The sequence below is a fragment of the Uranotaenia lowii genome, chromosome 1, assembly GCF_029784155.1.
Source record: "Uranotaenia lowii strain MFRU-FL chromosome 1, ASM2978415v1, whole genome shotgun sequence".
In the NCBI taxonomy this organism is placed as follows: Eukaryota; Metazoa; Arthropoda; class Insecta; order Diptera; family Culicidae; genus Uranotaenia; species Uranotaenia lowii.
The window spans coordinates 49,874,735-49,894,865 of record NC_073691.1 but is presented as its reverse complement, the minus strand read 5'-3'; the positions used below and the strand labels follow the sequence as shown (position 1 = coordinate 49,894,865).

General features: G+C 39.2%; 1 protein-coding gene across 1 annotated transcript; it reads right to left on the bottom strand.

Moving 5' to 3' along the window:
* Nucleotides 1–3,856: 3,856 nt before the first annotated feature.
* LOC129759959 (uncharacterized) lies at nucleotides 3,857–9,463 on the bottom strand. Its single transcript, XM_055757544.1, has 2 exons — nucleotides 4,740–9,463; nucleotides 3,857–4,145 (listed from the first exon to the last, which is right to left on the bottom strand). Exons 1-2 carry the CDS (start codon nucleotides 9,461–9,463, stop codon nucleotides 3,857–3,859), a joined length of 5,013 nt encoding a protein of 1,670 aa, XP_055613519.1.
* Nucleotides 9,464–20,131: the final 10,668 nt, after the last annotated feature.

Below are 20,131 nucleotides of genomic sequence, written 5' to 3'. Positions count from 1 at the left end.
AGAGAATTCTTTGCATTTGGAATGGTAATGATCAAAATTCAACAACTGCTTAACAAATCGCAACAATTTGCAACAATCAGCACATTTTCACTCTCTCTGAGCACCGGTTTCTCCCATTTTAACTTAAACCTTCTTATTCTCTCAAACAAATTGCCACAAATTATAACATATTCAATCATTGGCTGCCAAATTTGTTTGATCATTGACGATGATTCTCCGTTTAACTCAGTCCCCTGAAAAAAACACTCTGTTTTACTGGACTGGCCTTCTTAGGAGTTCTGCCATCCTTGATTGTGAACAGGGCTGCCAACATTTTATTCCCAAATTCAGGAAGTCTTGTGAAGAAAAAAACAGGCAAAATCCGGCCAGCTTTAAATAGTCAAACTGATGACGTGTTTTCCCTTTTTTTCACACAGGTTTAGTTATCGATCATGGTGAAATCATCAATAATGAGTTTGAGAACTTACTTATGGATAGGGGAGAATGGATATACTTGATCCCTTTTTCTTATTTTCATCATTTGAGAACTCGCCGTCTTTTGTTTTTTCTGAAAGCGTGTAATTTCCACTTTAAAAGCTCCAAAAATTAAAACGATTTATGAACTCGTAGGTTAACTAGAAGCATTTTCATGAGACTTAAAAAATTGTGAATTTTTCAAGTTACAGGAGACATGATCCTTTACTTTAGAAGACTTGAATCTTTATTCAGGGTGTCCTGACCCTATGCAAAAATTTAGTTAAATCCGAAGATAAAAGGTCCGGTGAATATTTTTCGTCATATTAATTCTCATTTACAGTTTATGAGTATCAGACAAAAAGAATTAGTATAGTTTGTCTACTACCCTAAATTCATTGAATAAAGAGCAACGCCGCTAATTTATCTTGTGCAAAATTCAGAAAAATATTCAATAGGGCAATAGGGCTAACAATTTGGAGTTGTGCTACAACTGTGAGTTTTGTGAGTAGGTAAACGTTTTCAAGAAATTCAGGTTAAGCGAAGTCTATATAACTCGATCGCTAAATTACGGAGCGGCTTCATACAAATTTGTGACCAGTCTGAGCAGTCGTATTTTCCAGGTGAAAAATACCTTTTATTCAAATCAATTCACAACTCGCCTCAGTCATTTTACGTAAGGAGTTCATAAGCACAAAATAAATCTGTGGTTTAATTCGGAGGGAAATACTTATGGCTCTATCGAAAATAAGTCCGCCCAAGTCGATATTTTAATACCTTCCTATTAAATCCAAAAGTTTTTGCCAATGCTGCACATTCAATATCAACGTCTTCTCAATGTTTCAGATCAAACAAACGACACCTTTTTCGCAAATCTCAACAGTTGTCCTTCAATGAATTTTAAGAATCTTCCAAGGAACAAAAAACACTCCAAAAACCACATGACGTGTCCTAAGACGGATTTCAACCTTAAGAACTTCTTTGAAGAAAGTTTGCCAAGATGCATAATACCAAAAAAAAAGTATGAGGTGGCGTCGCGGTAAAGTGGATCAAACCCATCACGGTAATGATTTTTTTTCATTTGCCCATTCGTCTTTTCCTCTGGTTCTCTTTTCTTTGATTCGAATTGCTTTCGAGATATTTTGTTCTTCAACCATACGCGACCAAATCGTGCTCAAGTATCAACAAATATTTGCAAAAATACGGGTAGGTCTTTTTTTTCCTTCTCTTCTCAAGTCGATGAAGAATCCTGTTGTGATCTTTAGTTTTTTGCATTTTAAAATTTGTAAGATGGGCTTTGGTCACTTAAGCACCATCCCTTTTTTGTACCAAAGGCCGATTTTCCCCTCAATTCCAAAAGTACTCATCGAGAAGTGAGAGATCTCAAGTAATCTCACCAACAATGAATTTCAAAAAGTTTGGCAGCGGCAGCATTATTTTGCTATTTTTTTATCTGGAAGGGTGAGAAAATGTAAATGTTTCTTACGGGTGCTCTTTGCATATTGCAAATTGACAAAACAGCCAAAAATGCTTGCGTCCGTCCCTTGGTCAATTCACCTTTTCGTTTCCGGCTGGCAGGAAACTCTAGCGAAAAGAAGAGGGAACATTTTATACTTTTTCATCATTCATCTCTACCGCATCGCAGCATCTTGTCGATGCATCCGGACACAAAGACGTTTTCTGAGCCCAGGTTGTGCCTCATTTACAATTTGCTGATGCAAACCAAAGGACCAAAGGAATTCCTACAGAAAGACGCCATTGTTCGAATTTGTCAAGTGTAATGGATGACGGATTGATGACTTTTCCTCGAGTCCTTCCTTTCTTTCTTGGTATGACTTCTTTTTTTTTTTGGCAACAAATGGCTCCTGAAATGGAAATATTTTGGAACAGACGAAAAAAGCGGCACTCTTTCGGCAGGTGGCCAAGCTAGGTTGGGTCAGGTTTTCGAGTATCCTTGTTCGATTCTGATTTCGGTACTTTCATTCATGCGCTGAATGGAATTTTAAAAGGCAGCATATCCTGGTCGCTTTTTGTGTGTTTTCAGGTTTTTTTTTGGCAGGAAACAACAGGTTCCAGAACTTTAGAGCCCGGTCATATTTCGCGAAAATAATGATAATGGGTATTTTGGTACTTGGCGAGTGCCGCAAGAGCCGCTCGAAAACATGATGGATTTTGGACAAAAGCCAGTCGGCTCGGGTCGGGTCCGATTGTTTGGAAAAATTTGCAAAGGGATTAAGTGGCCTTTCACGGGGGCCCCGAAGCGATGATATTTTGCACCATTGAGCACGTTTTCGAGGAAACAATCGCTTCGTCGGGTTGTTGTTTCTTAATGGATTTTTGGGGTTCAAGTGAGTATTTCAAATGTAAAACATAAGTATGTTGGTATGTTGAAGTCAAGGTGAAATGAATTTTTGGGTAATGACTCAGGAATCGAACATATTTGGGAAAATTTGCATTGAAATAAAAAAAATAACCACAACAAAAAAGTTATATTTTTGATAAAAAAAAATACTTGAAAACTTTTAGGTAATTAGATGAGTTGACCGGTACAAATTAAAATTCACCCATCGTTCTCATCTTAAAATTTAGTTTCTCAAAATCTTTTGAAATGAAATTGGGTTCGTTGAAAAGCTGGTAGTTTCAAGATAATTTTAAAATTAAAATTTTCTTTTTTCAAATTTTTCTAAACTCAGTAGCATTTAGTTAACTGATTTGCTTACTTTACGGGTATGACATAAATAAAATCCACTTTATGGTTTATTCGATAAAAATGATTAACAAAAAAAAATAATCATTAGTTATTATGACCTGAATTGGTTTTACTGTCTTACTGAACACACTTTGCATAATTTTTTGAAAGGTTTTGGTGATATTTCAGGGGGTGAAGTAAGGGATCGATTGTTAAGCCAGATCTCAAAACAGAAAAAAAGTTCATTTTTAATCTTAACATGATATTTGTTAATCTTTTTTGTTGAAAAACATTCACAAACTAACAATGTTGGGTAAGTACCTTGCCTCGATATCCGATGATTGGAGTGGACTGTATGGTGGCGGACGTCTTGCCTGGGTGACCAATGTTGGGTGTGGGTGCTACGCCTTGGTTCCTTGGGGTTGAATCCGTTGTAGGATGGATTGGATGTTGTAGGCCACGTTCTCAACTTCCTACTAATTTCGTACTGGACGTTCCGGACGCACAATAACAAGACGGAGATTTAAACAAAACGCGAAGCTAATGACAATACATTTATTCGACTTAACTACATCATATATTTAACTAACATAAAACATTCTAAAAAGGTACAAATTTGGGTGGCTTGATTGCTTGGTGCTTTCTTATTCAGTACTGCTGGGCCAGCTCAAATTGAACTATTGAGCAGGCCGGGTTGATCCGATCGCCGTCGGATTAGGGTGTTATTGGGGTGATTTCCCGGGGGTAGGGGGTGGTATTGTTGTTGCCATCGGTTGCTGCTGTGGTGGTAATGCCTGGTGTTGGTTCTCTCGCTGCCCGTCTCTCGTATCCCATCGCTCGGTGACCATCTCTCGCCATGTTGTTGCCCATCTCTCGGTGTCGATCGTGTACGCTCTTCTCTCTCATGCCTTCATCATCGTCTTGACCATCGGGGGTACGCAGATGTATTTTAGGGTACCAGTTGTAATATACATCCTCGCCCGCGCTGAAATTGCCGCAATTTCTGAAATGAAATAAGAAAATCCCATCCGAACACACTGGACGACGTCTCCGAGCTCCTCTAATTGACCGAACTGTTTTGTTCATCGCTGTTGACTGGTTGACAATCTGATGGTAACAGGCTAAGTTTTTCAACAGCTCTCTTCAAAATTCCATTCGATGTTAAGAGCGTCGCAACTCTTACTATTCCGTCTTCTCCAGGGTGTAGCTGTTGGATACGCCCTAATCGCCAACGCATCGGTGGGGTATTTTCATCCTTTATCACGACGAGTTGACCAACCGAGATCTGTACTGGAGGCTTCCATCGTTTGTATCTTCCTTGGAGCTGGGATAGATACTCCTTCTGCCAACGTTTCCAGAAGTATTGTATTTTTTGTTGTATTATTTGATACTGTTTGAGCCTTCCCGTAGATAATTCGGTTAAGTCCACTTCTGGTAGCTGCTGCAACGACCTCCCAGTTAAAAAATGTCCGGGGTCAATGGTTCAAGATCGTTGGGGTCTTCTGACATCGGAGTTATTGGCCTAGAGTTTAGGCAAGCCTCAATTTGAATAAGAAGAGTGTTGAATTCTTCAAAGGATAAAGCGTTTTGTCCTAACACTTTAAGCAGATGCTGTTTGGCGGATTTAACTGCTGCTTCCCACAGGCCTCCAAAATGGGGAGCAGCTGGTTGATTAAAATGCCATTGTATGCCCCTTTCCGAGCATTCCTTGGAAACTTGTTGATTGTGGGTTTTGCTGCGCAGATTTGTAAACAATTCCTGTAGTTGGTTGCGGGTACCTACAAAATTTGTGCCGTTATCTGAATAAATGTCGCTTGGAATTGCACGCCGTCCTATGAACCTTCGTAACGCCTGTAGAAATTTCTCCGTTGATAAATCGGAAACTAATTCCATGTGTATCGCCTTTGTCACCAAACAGATAAACAGGGAAACGTATGTCTTGACTGCTACTCGGCGTGGTCCAGGCCGAATATATACAGGGCCGAAGTAGTCTACTCCGGTTCTGAAAAAGGGTGGAGAAATTGTGACGCGTGCAACAGGAAGTTCTCCCATAAATTGCTCCATAGATTTCGGTTTCATTCTAAAACAACGTAGGCACTGCTGAACTGTTTGACGGGCATAATTCCGTCCTCCTAGTGGCCAATATTTGAGTCTTATGGAGCTAAGAAGTAGTTGTGGGGCTGCATGTAGAAGTCGCTTGTGGAACGATTCAAATAGAAGTTTGGTGAATGGATGTCTTGACGGGAGGACAATAGGGTGCCTTGTGTCTTCGGTAACTTGAGCATACTTTAACCTGCCGCCCAATCGTATTAAGTTATCGGATCCTAAGAATGGATTGAAAAACCTCATCGGAGAATTGCGTGAAATGGGTTCACCGTTGGTTAATTGTTTCCACTCTTCCTTAAATGCTTCTCTCTGGATTTCCCGTATAATAACATATTCGGCTTCTCTTAACTCTTTAGTAGAAAGAACACCTGATGAGCTTGGCTCTAACCTCCGTAACATCCCTTTTAATCTCAGCCAATACGCCGTTTTACGAATCAAATCGGACAATGAAGAAAACCTTTCGACGTATTCATCAATAAAACTAGGCGTGTCGATTGTCGCAACATTCGTGATTTTTCTTTTTGTTTCACTAGCGGCTGCATCGGTGTTGATGGTTACTGGCTGCTTCGGCCAGAATTTTTCTTCCATTTTCAACCAGGGCGGACCTTCCCACCAAAGACTGTTTTGCTTGATCTCCTCCGGGCTTGTACCTCGAGAAATTATATCTGCCGGGTTCTCTTGACCTGGAACGTGTCTCCATGCGTATTGTTCGGTGATGATTTGGATTTTGGATTCACGATTGGCTACAAAGGTTGACCATGTTGCGGGAATTGAATTAAGCCATTGCAATACGCAAGTAGAATCGGTCCAAAAACACATTTTAGCTTCCAGTTTGATTGACTCCTTGACCTTTTCCGCAAGTTCCGCTGCCTTCAACGCTCCACAAAGCTCCAGTCTGGGAATTGACTGAGATTTCAACGGTGCAACGCTGGATTTCGACGTAAGTAATTGTACGCCGACCTTTCCTGAAGTGCTTATGCTTCGAATATACACACATGCTCCGTACGCACGCTCAGATGCATCGGAAAATATATGAATTTCAGTTGTCACTGCCATGGGAATGATTGAACAACGTGGGACTTGTAACTTGTTCAGCATTGGTATTTGAGCGTAGAACCTTCTCCAGTCTTCGGCTAAATCTTCAGGAATCTCGTGGTCCCAATCCAAACGATTGTTTTGGTCATCCGTTAAATACCATAGACGCTGCATAACTAGTTTTGCGGTTGTAATTACAGCTCCCAAGAGCCCCAATGGATCGAATAGCGCTGCAATTGCAGATAAAACCTTGCGTTTCGTGAGTTTTTCAGTTGGTTTCAAGTGCTGGATTGTAAATTGGAAACGGAATGTGTCTGTCGAAGGCTGCCATACCAGGCCGAGTGTTTTGATGGTAGAATTGGGATCGAGTTCAACCTCTCCGGAGACGTTCACTGCTAAATCTTCTGTTGGAATTTCTTGAAGCACTTGGACTGAATTGGAGGCGAACTTTCTTAGCCTAAATCCACCTCGTTCGGATAGTTTGCTGAGCTGCCTTCTCAACTGGATTGCTTCATCTTCGTCGTTTGTACCGGTCAATACATCGTCCATGTAAACATCCATTGACATCGCCTTGGCCGCTAAGGGATATCTATTTGCTTCGTCGATTGAGAGTTGCTGGAGAGTTCTTGTCGCAAGAAAGGGTGCCGGTTTGGTTCCATACGTGATCGTTGTAAGTTCGTACGTTTTTACAGGCTCCGTTGTGTTGAACCGCCATAGGATGCTTTGTAGAGCCATATCGTCTTCAGACACCTTGATTTGACGGAACATCTTTTCCACATCAGCAACAATCATTATTTGTTTCGTTCTGCACCGTAGGACAATTGCTCTGAGATCATCTTGTATGACGGGTCCTGCTAGCAATACATCATTCAGCGATAGTTTGCTTGAAGTTTTGCTTGACGCGTCGAAAACCACTCGAAGTTTTGTTGTTGTGATAGCTTCTTTAATTATAGGATGATGTGGGAGATAGCAACGTTTTGTACTGTCCTCTCGGGTTTCCTCTACCAATCGCATGTGGCCAAGTTGTAAATATTCCTGAATGAATCGGTTGTATTCTTCACGCAGGCTAGGATCACGATCCAATCTGCGCTCTAGGTATTGCAAACGTCGGAATGCGATGTCCCTTGGCTCGCCTAATCTGGAATTGACATTCCCATCCTTTGGAAGAGAAACTGTATATCGACCATCAGTTTCTCTGCGAACCGTCTTGACGAAAAATTCCTCACAGCGCATTTCTTCGGGTGAATATTTGTGGACCGATCCTATTTCCTCGCAGGACCAAAAACGAGTTAGATATTCGTCCAAAGGTATCGAACTAGCTGTATTACAGATGGTCTTTGAAGTTTGCCTCCAGTTTTGTACTACACCAGTAATAACCCAGCCAAAAACGGATTCTGTAATAGCTGGTAATCCATCTCCTAGCGATTTCCGTTGACCAGATTGGAAGAATTCAAAGAAATGTTGGATGCCTAAGATCAGGTCGATTGCATTGGATTGGAAGAAGTTGGCGTCTGCTAATTCGATCTCCGCTGGTAAACGTAGTTCGGAAAAAATAATGTCTGCTGTTGGTAGATCCGCTGTCACCTTCGGTAAAACCAGGAAGTCCATTTGTTGTTTGTAGCTTTCGTTTCGAGACTTGATAATCGCAGTGACTTGATGCTTGACTTCGGAAGTTGATTGGCCGATTCCCATTACTGAAACGTTCGAGCGCTGTCGGCAGACACCTAACCTTTGACACAAATGCTCCGCCATAAAATTGCACTCCGACCCGGAGTCCAGCAATGCTCGGGCGGGATAGCTGAATCCATTGTTGTCCTCTACCAAAACTACGGCTGTAGCTAGAAGCACTGTTGAAACTGATCGCCGTGCAATATTAGATGCCACTGTTTCCGTCGATGGTGGTTCTGAATTTCTAGAATTTCTCCTCATAGTGCCGGAATTGGAGGCAGTTGCCCCTTCTGAGCGAAAGCAGATTAACGTGTGGTGTTTACCCTTGCAGTTGTGGCATACGAATTTCGACATACACTCCGAAGCCATGTGTCCATTTCGGAAGCAATTTCTGCAAAGTGAATTTGTTCGAACCAATCTATCCCTTTCCGCTATCGGCATCTTCCTGAAAGTCTGGCACATGAAGAGGGGATGGGTGTCTGAACACGCAACACAGCGACCCTTGGAGATGCGCGTGACGTTGTGGCTAGTTCGTATTCCATATTGCCTTTTAACGTATTCTGGTCGACCTTCGGATAATTTGTTGGGTAGGGAACCTAGAACCGAAATCCTCTTCTGGATGAACTGCATCAAATCCGAAATTTTATCCTGCTCATTGCCTGCTGTGAATTCCTCCCACGCACGTCGGGTAGTTGGATCAAGTCTGCTGCACAGAATCTCGAGTAGTAGTAGATCCTTGTATTCTTCGACCTTCACTAATTGATCTAGTGTTTGTACAACTCGCTCGAAACCCTCTAGTAGACACTGCAATTCCGTTACAGATTCTCTTGAAACGCTTGGCAACTTCAGAAGCGTATTCACCTGCCGTCGTTTTAAAAGTTTGCTGTTGTTGTAACGTTTCATCAGACATTCCCATGCAATTGGATAGTTGGCACTGGTTATTGCGAGTGGATCAACGAGTTTCTTTGCCTCTCCTGCTAAGCATCCCTTTAGATAATGAAACTTTTCGATGTCTGGTAAATCTGCTTTGGTATGGATTAAAGATAAATATAAATCCCTGAAGCTAAGCCACTCGTCCACATTTCCATCGAAAAGTTGTAATTTGATTTGTGGTAGCTTGACGTGTTCCGTAGTCGGATGCATCGAAGAATCATGAAGTCTCGTAGATTGGTGTGCAATTGTTGTTTCCTGTTCTAACTCCTTAATTCTTTCCAGCATTGTTGCCTTCGCATCGTAATAGGATTCTCCACAGTCTAAGCGAACCTGGGAGGGGCTATTCTCCGGTGTCAACGTGTATTCTCCATGAGTTTCAATGTCCACCAAGGCAGCATTCACTTTGTCCCACAGTTCGTCTAGCTTAGCTAAACGCACCTGGATACGTTCGATTGAAGTAACCTCAGCAAGTGTATCCACAAACGCAACAATTGTTTTAAACAGATCCAGATGTGCACGAAGTTTAGTCTGAAGACTCTTCAGCGAAGGCTTCTTGGCGGCGGATGAAGCTGCTGGCATTGTTGTATCACTCATTCACCGATTACGAATTCACCAGTTGACAGATAGGGATGATTGGGTGTAAGTATTTAAAAACCTCTAGCTTCGGCTAGGAACATACACTGTAGGCTTAACTTACTTTTGCAAAAAATTAGCTGCGCTCCCCTACAGGTATGTTCAAATAATTCCTCCAGTGCTCGATAAACCGTTGATTATGTCAAACATTCAACTTAATAGATTTGGTGGTCGGCAGTTACGTGCATTGATGGGAAAATAATTGGTGTAATATTCCGTATAAAGGCTTCGGTAGGACATATACCCAAAATGTTTACCTGACCGAAAATTAACTGGAGCACAATTTAAATTTTTCAGTTCCAGGTAAAATCTGAACTTCCAAAGTGAAAATTGTCTTTCTGCAGTTGTACTTCTTAGCACCCCTCGAGTAATATCAATGATGATGATTGTTGTTCATTCGGTTGTTTCATTAGGTAGTGTGTTCAGTTGGGAAACATCAAGGTAAGGTGTAGTAATCCGCGATAGCTTCGACTGGACATATACTAAATGTAGTGCTCATAAATTTCACTAACCTTAAAAGAAATATGTCCGGCTGTCGTCGAAGGTGTTCCGCGTAACCGATAGTTGATTCGCAGGTGTAAAGTGTTGGCCCATCCGGTGATAGGCTCCCCAGAATGGATTTGTTTTGATGGGTCAGATTCACTGCTGGAATCTCGCTGGATGAATCGGATGAACCGGTCGGCTGGTGGTAAGCGATGAACTCTCTCTCTCTCTTGCTGATGTTCTTCGGGGTATTGGTGCCACAGATGATGATGAACACGACTCTGGAAGAACCAGAGCTTTCGCTCGTCACTAGTGTAGATACGTTTCGGGTCGCAGGATGTTTACCGCCGGTTGTTTTTGGGATGGTCGCAAAGGAAATCCTCCACAAAGTGAGTTGCTGCTAAACGTTCAATTTAGAGTGTGCCCAAATGACGATAGCTGACTTTCTTTGTGAGATGATGGTTGGATGATGACCGCAATGGTGAGCAGGTGACTTGTGATGTGTAGTGCCGAATTTAACGATGGCGTCGAGCGTTTTGTGCTAGCCAGCCAACTAATTGGCGCGATGGCGACGAATTCTGGATTTGCCTGGTCGGAATCCGGCTCGAAGGACCAAAATGTTGGGTAAGTACCTTGCCTCGATATCCGATGATTGGAGTGGACTGTATGGTGGCGGACGTCTTGCCTGGGTGACCAATGTTGGGTGTGGGTGCTACGCCTTGGTTCCTTGGGGTTGAATCCGTTGTAGGATGGATTGGATGTTGTAGGCCACGTTCTCAACTTCCTACTAATTTCGTACTGGACGTTCCGGACGCACAATAACAAGACGGAGATTTAAACAAAACGCGACGCTAATGACAATACATTTATTCGACTTAACTACATCATATATTTAACTAACATAAAACATTCTAAAAAGGTACAAATTTGGGTGGCTTGATTGCTTGGTGCTTTCTTATTCAGTACTGCTGGGCCAGCTCAAATTGAACTATTGAGCAGGCCGGGTTGATCCGATCGCCGTCGGATTAGGGTGTTATTGGGGTGATTTCCCGGGGGTAGGGGGTGGTATTGTTGTTGCCATCGGTTGCTGCTGTGGTGGTAATGCCTGGTGTTGGTTCTCTCGCTGCCCGTCTCTCGTATCCCATCGCTCGGTGACCATCTCTCGCCATGTTGTTGCCCATCTCTCGGTGTCGATCGTGTACGCTCTTCTCTCTCATGCCTTCATCATCGTCTTGACCATCGGGGGTACGCAGATGTATTTTAGGGTACCAGTTGTAATATACAAACAATGATTCATATTTTGGAGCTAGGGATGGCCACGCGATCGTTTTGGTGTAGATAAAAAAATACTGCTGTTTCTTCGCTTTTTGGTTTGGGTCAGTAGTTTTTTAAAAAGTGTATTTGTCCTCCTGCCCCGGTTTTTATGGATTCTCCAGGTTCTCGCTCAAATGTCGATTTTATCATAAACAATCATATTACTGTTATAAACGAATTTATCCCTGACCTCTTTAAACACCTCATCACCATATTCAACATGCACTTCCACTACAGTAAATAGTGCTTTGAATTCGTTTTAATATGTTGTATTGTGTTCAAATATAAAATCGTGGAGACAAATGGCTTCAACGCCAATTTGTTACTCTCAGTTCAAGCTTCAATAAGATAAATTAATTTTAAAAATCTACTTGCACGCTTTTGCAATAAACGCTCGTGAAGTTGCAACTTAAAGTTGCAATAAGTTGCCTGAGGAACGTCGTAAATAGAAAGTTGAAATCTTGTGCAAAACGTGTGATTTGAATGCTCCAACAAATGTTTAGAACATCTCATTCATGTACATAAATCCTCATCTAGCTATAGTTAAATCTTAAAACAACTTTTAAGAAACTTTTAAATATCTTCTAAAAAAAACCTTTTTAACACTGCTTTGAAAAGAGAGAGAGTTTTCATGTTTCATATTTTCACGTACTCTACAAATAGTAGGGGAAAATTGGGTAAGACGAACACCCTTAGCTAGAATCGCAATGAAAATCAGATATGGTTTTTCTCATCGCAGTTTTCGTGCAGATGGGCAGTTTAAGTTGTTTGCTATCGCATGAATCATTGGAATTGTAAATTTCCTCAATCGAGAATGTTTTTATAGCAATTCGAAACATATTTGCAAATTACAATTTTCAGAAATGGTCGGTTAAACGGACACTGCATAAAAAAGGTACATTTTACCGGAAAATTTGCTGTAATAATAAACATTTTTGTGAGTTAAGTATTTGAGAACGTTTTAAAACCAAAATGGAACCAACTGGACTGAGTCAAGAAGTCAGGCAGTTTGGTTTCGGAATTCAATATTTTAAAGGCGCTTTCACCACCGCGAATCCTGTTTTTACAGTTATTATGGCCTGTCTTAGATGGTGAGTGCTTTTCTGCCGACAATTGCTCTTGCCAAGGTCTTTTTAAGGCATATGGAGGATCAAACCGATGAGAAATTTGAAATACCTGGAGAAATTTATGTGTCCGTTTTACCCGACCTTAAGGTGTCCGTCTTACCCGCCTTAGCCACTTTTTTTTCAAAACGTTTGTTGCTCAAGCCCTTTGACCGGTTAAAGAGAAGCCTAAACACTCCACCTATGAAAACAGTTGAAGTTTTCGAAAATATTGCAAGTTATGAACTATTTTCTGAATAGATAAAATTAAATCTAATAATGGGTCATCTATATATATAAAAGTAATTTCTGTGGGTTTGTTTGTTTGTTTGTCCTTTATAGGCTCAGCCATCTTAAGAGCTAAAGATCTGAAATTTGGCATGGATACTCATTAGGACCATGAATGATGAAAAATGTTTTCAGATTTACGGATGACCCCTTCTGAATGGGGTCGTCCATACAATACAAATGTTGTTTTTGGGATATTGACGTTACTTTTCATTGGAGTGTGTTGAAAATTTGCTCATGAATGTTTTGAAAGACGATCAATTGATTTAAGGTGAAAAGTTTTGTGTAAGGGGTCTGTCAAAGGGGTCGTCCATATTAACTGTCCGCTGTTTTCGCTATATTGACGTTATAATACATCGGATTGAAAAGAAAATTTGCACTCGGATATTTTTAGGGACGGGCAATCGATTACCGGTTTCAAACTTTGTGTAAGGGGCCAGTCAAAGGGGTCGTTCATATTAACTGTTCGCTATTTTTGCGACATTGATGTTATTCTGCATCGGATTCAGATGAAAATTTGTATTGAATGACGTGCAATCGATTTCAGGTATCAAATTCAGTGTAGGCGCCGGCTAAAGGGTTCGTCCATATTTACTTTTCAATACTTTTGTGATATTGACGTAATTAAACATCAGACTGAGATGAAAATTTGCACATAGGAATTACTAAGGACAAACAATTGATTCCAATTATCCTGTTTGGGTCAGGCGTCGCACAGTGGTCCAGGAACCAAGCTTTTGCGGTCAAAATCGACAGCAGGCCAGAGGGTACGTTGTAGCCTATGTGGTTTATCTATAGGTGGGGACAACCAAAAACTTTAGTATTAGTTCGTTGTATCCATACAGTTGTTTATGAACGATTGTGGCGTAACGTGACGCCATCACGGAGTCAAGTGTTAAGCGCCCAAATGTAGCCATGGAGACTTATAAGGAAGAATGTTTGGGACGCAAATAAACTTGTTTATTATTTTGAACGAATACCGTCGCCGTGCTGTGCGTTGTAAAAAAAAGCATAAAAGAATGGCTGCTTTGATTGTGATTTATGAAATTGCATGGAACATTGTATGCCGTCGGTGAATGGCGACTTCAACGTCGAGACGCTCATGAACGATTGTGACGTAGCAATCAAAACATTGAAAAAACTGATTCTCACACTCATGCAAGGGCACTCTTGTCCGCACCTATAGATAAACCACATAGCGTTGTAGCTCATCGGTGTTTTCGACAAAGTTAGTCGTCTATATTAGCGCTAAAGTCTGCTTCATTTAATATTGGAACAAATTCTTTTGCTCATTGTGGCGCTTCTAGTGGACGGATTTGGAAACTTTTTTCACCCACGTGTCGAGAAATTCATTACCTTTCACCATGTATTTATGTCATAACACCAAACGATAGCATTTTGTAAACAACCGCCATGGAAGCCGAACGGAGAGATCAAATTGTGCACAGTTTTCTTGAAAATCCATTGTTGTCGGCATCGAAGCTAGCTAAACAGCTTAAAATGCCCAGAAATACCGTATGGCGTGTTATCAAGCAATACAAGGAAACATTGAGACGACGGCTCGGAAGCCGCATTCGAAGCGTCGGAGTGGAACTGTCGACCGGAAACTGCGTGGGAAAGTCATCAAGGCCGTCAAGAGGAATCCCAATCTTTCAGACCGCGATTTGGCCAATAAGTTCCAGGCCGCTCACAGTACGGTGCGACGAATTCGTCTCCGGGAAGGAATAAGGTCATTCCGAGCCAGCAAACAGCCAAATTGGACGCTGAAGCAGAACAATGTGGCCAGAATCCGTGCTCGAAAGCTGTACGACCAAGTGCTGACCAAGTTCGACGGATGTATTCTGATGGACGATGAGACCTACGTGAAGGCGGACTTTGGGCAAATCCCAGATCAAAAAAATGTACCTGCAAAATTTAAGTTCGTGTTTGCGGATAAATTTGCTTGCAAGTACATGATTTGGTAGGGGATATGCAGTTGTGGACAGAAAACCAAAGTCTTTCTCACTGACAAGACAATGACATCAGAAGTCTACAAAAAAGAGTGCCTACAGAAACGGATTCTGCCGTTTATTCGTGCCCACGACCGTCCAGTAATGTTTTGGCCGGACCTCGCAAGCTGCCATTACAGCAAAACGGTTATGGAATGGTACGCAACGAACGGGGTCAGCGTAATACCGAAGGACCTCAACCCCCCAAACTGCCCCCAGTTCCGACCGATAGAGAAATACTGGGCAATCACGAAGCGGAGGCTTAAGGCAAAGGGAAAACTTGTTAGGAACATGACTCAAATGAAGAACTGGTGGAATCAAATCGCCAAAACAGTGGACGAAAAGGGTGTGCGCCGCCTAATGTGCCGTATTACGGGAAAAGTACGAGAATTTCTTCGAAACAGCAATGAATCATTTTTTTAATTTTTTTTTTATGAAAGAGTAAAGAAAATGCTACATTTGTATGAAAAACAAATTATGAATTCGTTAATAAATGACTGAACTACACGCAATTGTTTGTGTTCCAATATTAAATGAAGCAGACTTTATCTATTGATGGATTTGAATTAGTTCTATTTTTCTCTGCAAGGTGGTGCCAAAATCCAACTTTTTACAGAAGCAAGATACAGTCATGATTTCTTTTACAAATTTCAAATTCGACTTTTCTACGAAAAATTTGGGTGTTTTTTTTAAGAAAAAGGACTTAAAATATGTGAAATTGTATTGAAAATTCATCAACTTTATTTAATAATGTTCCAGATTTGAAGCAAGATATTTGAAATCAATTCGGAACCAAGAAAATTTCAAACGTAGAATCTGGAATAAGAACCAAACAAAAAAAATTCTAAGCATTTTTATAAAATTTATATTTTTAGTATTTGAAAGCATTACAAAGTTTTATAACATGATTTTCTAATCTAAAGTTTTTATAATACGATCGTTTAGATAACCAAAAAAACAAAAAAAGATGGTAGCAGAATGGTAGCGATGATGAGATTAAATGTTAGATACTCAGTAGATTAGTTTTTTAAGTAAGGATCAAAACAAGAAATTTTTCAAAAAAAGGACTTGTACATAAATCCAAAAAACTTAGACTGGGTAAATTACATCAAATTTAAATTTCGCTTTTTCTATTAAAGGTGAATAAATTTGCAATGATCATCTGAACTTCGTTTTTTTTTTTGTGAATGATGAACATTAAAGGGTGTTTGGATCAAAATGTGGTCAGACTAAATTGCGTGTAAATCGAGTATTTGTTTACTAGTATCTTTCATTTGAAGTTCAAAATGTATAAAAGACGGAAAAATGTTCATTTAAGATTTCGTTGACCTAGTCCAAATTTGTAAGCCTTTCGTTTGACGCCTGCCATCAGATTTTGTACAGTAACCTTATCCACTTTTTTGCTGCTGACCACCAGTTTGCTTTGATCTGCTTCCCGCTGCTAATGGTTTTTTTTAGTCTTCTTAAGGTTCTGCCTAACTTTCACCCAACATTTTCCGATTGGACGAAGTTTTGTTGTGTTGGGAGGGTTCCCATCTTTGGGCACAACCTGAATGTTGTTAGCGGCACTTCACTCCATGGCTTTTTTTTATAATGGCACTAGCTGACCCGGTGTGCTTTGCTACACCTTTCAAAAATAAATGTAATTTGTAAAAATGTATTCAAACATAGATTTTTGTAAGCATTTTTTTAAATCAAACCTCATCATAGTTCAGAACCAACAACTTTGAAATGAGAGATGTAACTGGAGTTCTGAATTGCAATTCAAAGATGGTATATATTATTTACTGAAACTTGATCTTCTTGTTTTTCAAGATCTGAAATTGTACTCTGTTTTAAAAACTTCATAATGACTTAAATAATGTCAAAATTTAAGGATTTTCCACCTTTTTCCCAAAGTGGGAAGTTACGAACTTCCATAAAAACATTTGACACATCTATTTTTGAGTCATGCCAAATATCCGTACGCACAAAAGCTCTTTATCTTAAACTTACATGGGAGCTCCCTTATCTTTTCCAACTTTGTCCCCCACTGCTTGAAGAAGGTAGGCTGATCTACCCGGCTCGAGTTTACATAAATTTCTTATTGAAAGAAAAAGATTCGCATATTGGAATTTATTGCATATTGTACTTTATAGAGAAAGAACTTTGAAAACCGATCAAAACCCGATGAATCGGGACAGTTTTTTGAGTATATTCCTAATATTCTGTATTATGAGCACTTCCAGCTCCTGATTAGCTTTAGATGGTGTATTTTTGGAGTTGCAAAAATAGGCTATAGAAATTTGAAAAAAAAAAACGATGAAAAGGATTTTTAATAACCATTTTCAAACAGCTTTTTTCACCACATTTGCCCTTCGAAACAGTTTGAATATCTTTTTTTTTGTGCCAAAATTATGTTAAAAAAAATGCTTCGCCATATGCCAAACTCGTGGACATGAGACATTACAGCTTGAAGTTTTCCCAAACAGCACTTGACATGGTATGAAAATTATCGATTTTATTCAGTGCAAATTCCTTTTTTTCAATAAATTGATCAAAGCAAAACATATAAATATTTAAAAAAAATATCAGTTACATCGCTAAATAAATTCTCAGCGTTTTTTATTTTCTCTTTAAAAGTCAAATATTCATAAACGTTGGCAAAAACAAATTTCTAAGTTAACATTTGTCCCGTATGTTGGGGCAAGTGTAAATGCAAAGCTTATTTTCAGATGCGTCAGAGTAAAGGCTTTAAAATGGATTTAATCCGTATTTCTGTTTGTATGTTTTATCAAGTTTCATTGATATATCTGCAGTATTCCTGCAGTATAAATTTATGTTTATTACTCCACGAATGCTGTTCAAAGCAAATGACCTTCATTTACAAAGACATTTAAGAATTTTAAAAATCCGCTTCAGTTTCAACATTCCGAATACCCCTCCTGGTCTTTCCAGCATACTGAATCATTTCATATAAATTTCTTGAAAGTTCGAAGTAAGCCCTTTCCCCACCGTGTAAGTTGACAGGAGGGAATATTGTTTTTAACACTTCAAGGGTATAATAGAAATTTCTCATAAACATTTTGCTGTATCAGTTCTAAAGTCTCACTATTCAAAAAAGAAGCGGATCAAAAGTCTCTTTTGTGCAGCCATGTAACACAAAAACACTTTTCATGTTAAGTACGTACTTGAATTGGGGAATATGTAAGCAAAAAGCACGATGTTTTTTTTTCAGAATTAGTTAAAATAAAAATCTCCCATTTTCAATTCAAAATTCATTTCAGTTTTGTATTTGGGCAGAAGTAACAATTCTAGAAGAAAACATTTTTTTTCTGTAACAGAGGAAAATTGAACGTTTGAACATGCTCTAGTGTTCCGTGAATGAAAATTCTTTCGGAAAATTAATTCCCTCGCTTTTGGTAAAAAAAAATCAGTTAATTTCACTGATACCTTTCACTTATGCACACGTCAGTCCTATCTTATCTAGGTAATTTAAAGAAAAGGCTCTTGATCAGTTTATGTGTCGGATGGGATTTTTTGATCTTCTTTAAATTGATTGGCGCTTGATAAAACTTCAGTTAAGTACATTTTTACATGTTCAACAAAATGTTTCCGATCTACCTCTGTAGAAAACATCTTATTCATATTTCTGTTATTAATATGATTCAAAGATAACCTTGTAGGCGAAATGGGTTAAAAAATTGTATGTAAATTCTTTACTTTCTGTATTTTTTATTCAATTGTCCGCAAAGAGTCATACCAGTATTCCATAAGCATCAGAACTAAATTTATATTTTTTAGATAACCAATGCTACCTACATTAACACGAACTAAATATGGAAGTATTTTTGCAAATCTTTCAGTTGGATAAGATTCGATTGATAAAATACCAATCCTTGTCACATCTAGGCGTCATTTATTTCCACGTGCTGTGTACAATTAAGCAAGAAAAAACACATCTAGGTTGCATATCGCCCCCACTTACATAAGAAATATAGGTACGTGGTTGAGAAACAGGCGCCTAATTGTTAAATTTTTCCAGCGATCAATGAACAGTATGTTTTGGTTACTTTCCACTTGCGACGACGTTTGCTTGACAATAAAGACGAAAAACAAAACCTCTAAAAATGGATGCCATGACATTTCAATTTAAAATTTTGGCAAAAAAAAGTATATGTTTTATTCGATCAGCAAAATGTCAATCTGGGTCACATCTAGGCATCATTCATAACCATGTGCTGTACAAATAAGTAGAAATAAAATCACATCAAGGCTTCATATCGCCACCCCTTGCATTGAAAATATGCTTGGTTGAGAAATACGCGCCAAAATATTCCCACTGATCAGTATACTATGCCATGGTTACCATCCTTTTGCGACGTTGGCTCGCGACGCCTCGACCTTGGAGACGAAAAACAAACCGCCCAAAGGAAGAAAAAATCTCGAGAAAATGGATGTCATGACTTTAATTTGTTCCGAAAAACTACAAACTTTGTATGGAAGCCCCCACTCCCTTAAATCGGACGGAATTTTGACTATTACAGAAACCATCCCCGGCCCCAAAAACCCTCAGATGCCAAGTTTCACGATGATCGGTTCAGTAGTTTCCGAGTCTATAGGTAACAGACAGACAGACAAACATTCATTTTTATATATATAGATATGGGTTAAAGGATATGATCATGGAGACACTTTTGACTGTGTGATCTTATGTTAAAATTTTTTCTACTGTTAGCCTGTAAATCAATTAAAATGAATCTGAGATATGTTATTGAAGTGAAAACTATCCTAATTTTAACCAAATGAAATCTCTAAAGAGGCCTTCAATTTCCTTCAAGCATTGATCTTTTTTCAAACTTGAATCAAGATAGTAAACTGATTTTCGCTGTTATTTTCTATGCTCTATTTAAAATTAAAATGAAAATCAAATCAACTATTTTTAATCTTTTTCTCCATTTGGCAACCACAAGACTTGTTTGACATTGCTAAACTAAGATCAATAGTAGATAATTATAAATGAATTAATTTAATCAATTTTTATTTTGCCCTTTCTTAAGTCTAAAGAATTTTTGTCTCATTTAAAAAAAATCTCAGTCCAAAACTTGAATAGTGTAAATAAAAACTGATTTTTTTTCCATTATCCAGCTGGCTATTATATTATCCATTCAATTAAGAGGCATTGATTTTCTCGTTTACTTTGTATTGAACTATTTTAGCTTAATAAATAAAAGAAGCTTATGATGCGTATTTAAGTCAACAACATATAGAAATATAAGCTCACGCAAAGCGACTACGATGACAGTTGGTTTGAGATTTTTATCTCAACACACATCTGAGATATTAAAAGTGGCCCACGTTTCCCCATGTCCCCTGATACCCCACTCTCCGCTACTTATTTATTATTTTTGGAATAGTCTACATACATAAATCGAAAACACTTAGACTTGGTAAAAAAC

What these genes read in the sequence shown, in the direction of transcription:
- LOC129759959 (XM_055757544.1), bottom strand. Translation starts at nt 9,463, where the DNA reads ATGCCAGCAGCTTCATCCGCCGCCAAGAAGCCTTCGCTGAAGAGTCTT. An exon ending in AAACAGCATCTGCTTAAAGT is followed by an intron (nt 4,146 to 4,739) that starts GTTAGGACAAAA and finishes ATTTCATTTCAG; the next exon opens with AAATTGCGGCAATTTCAGCG.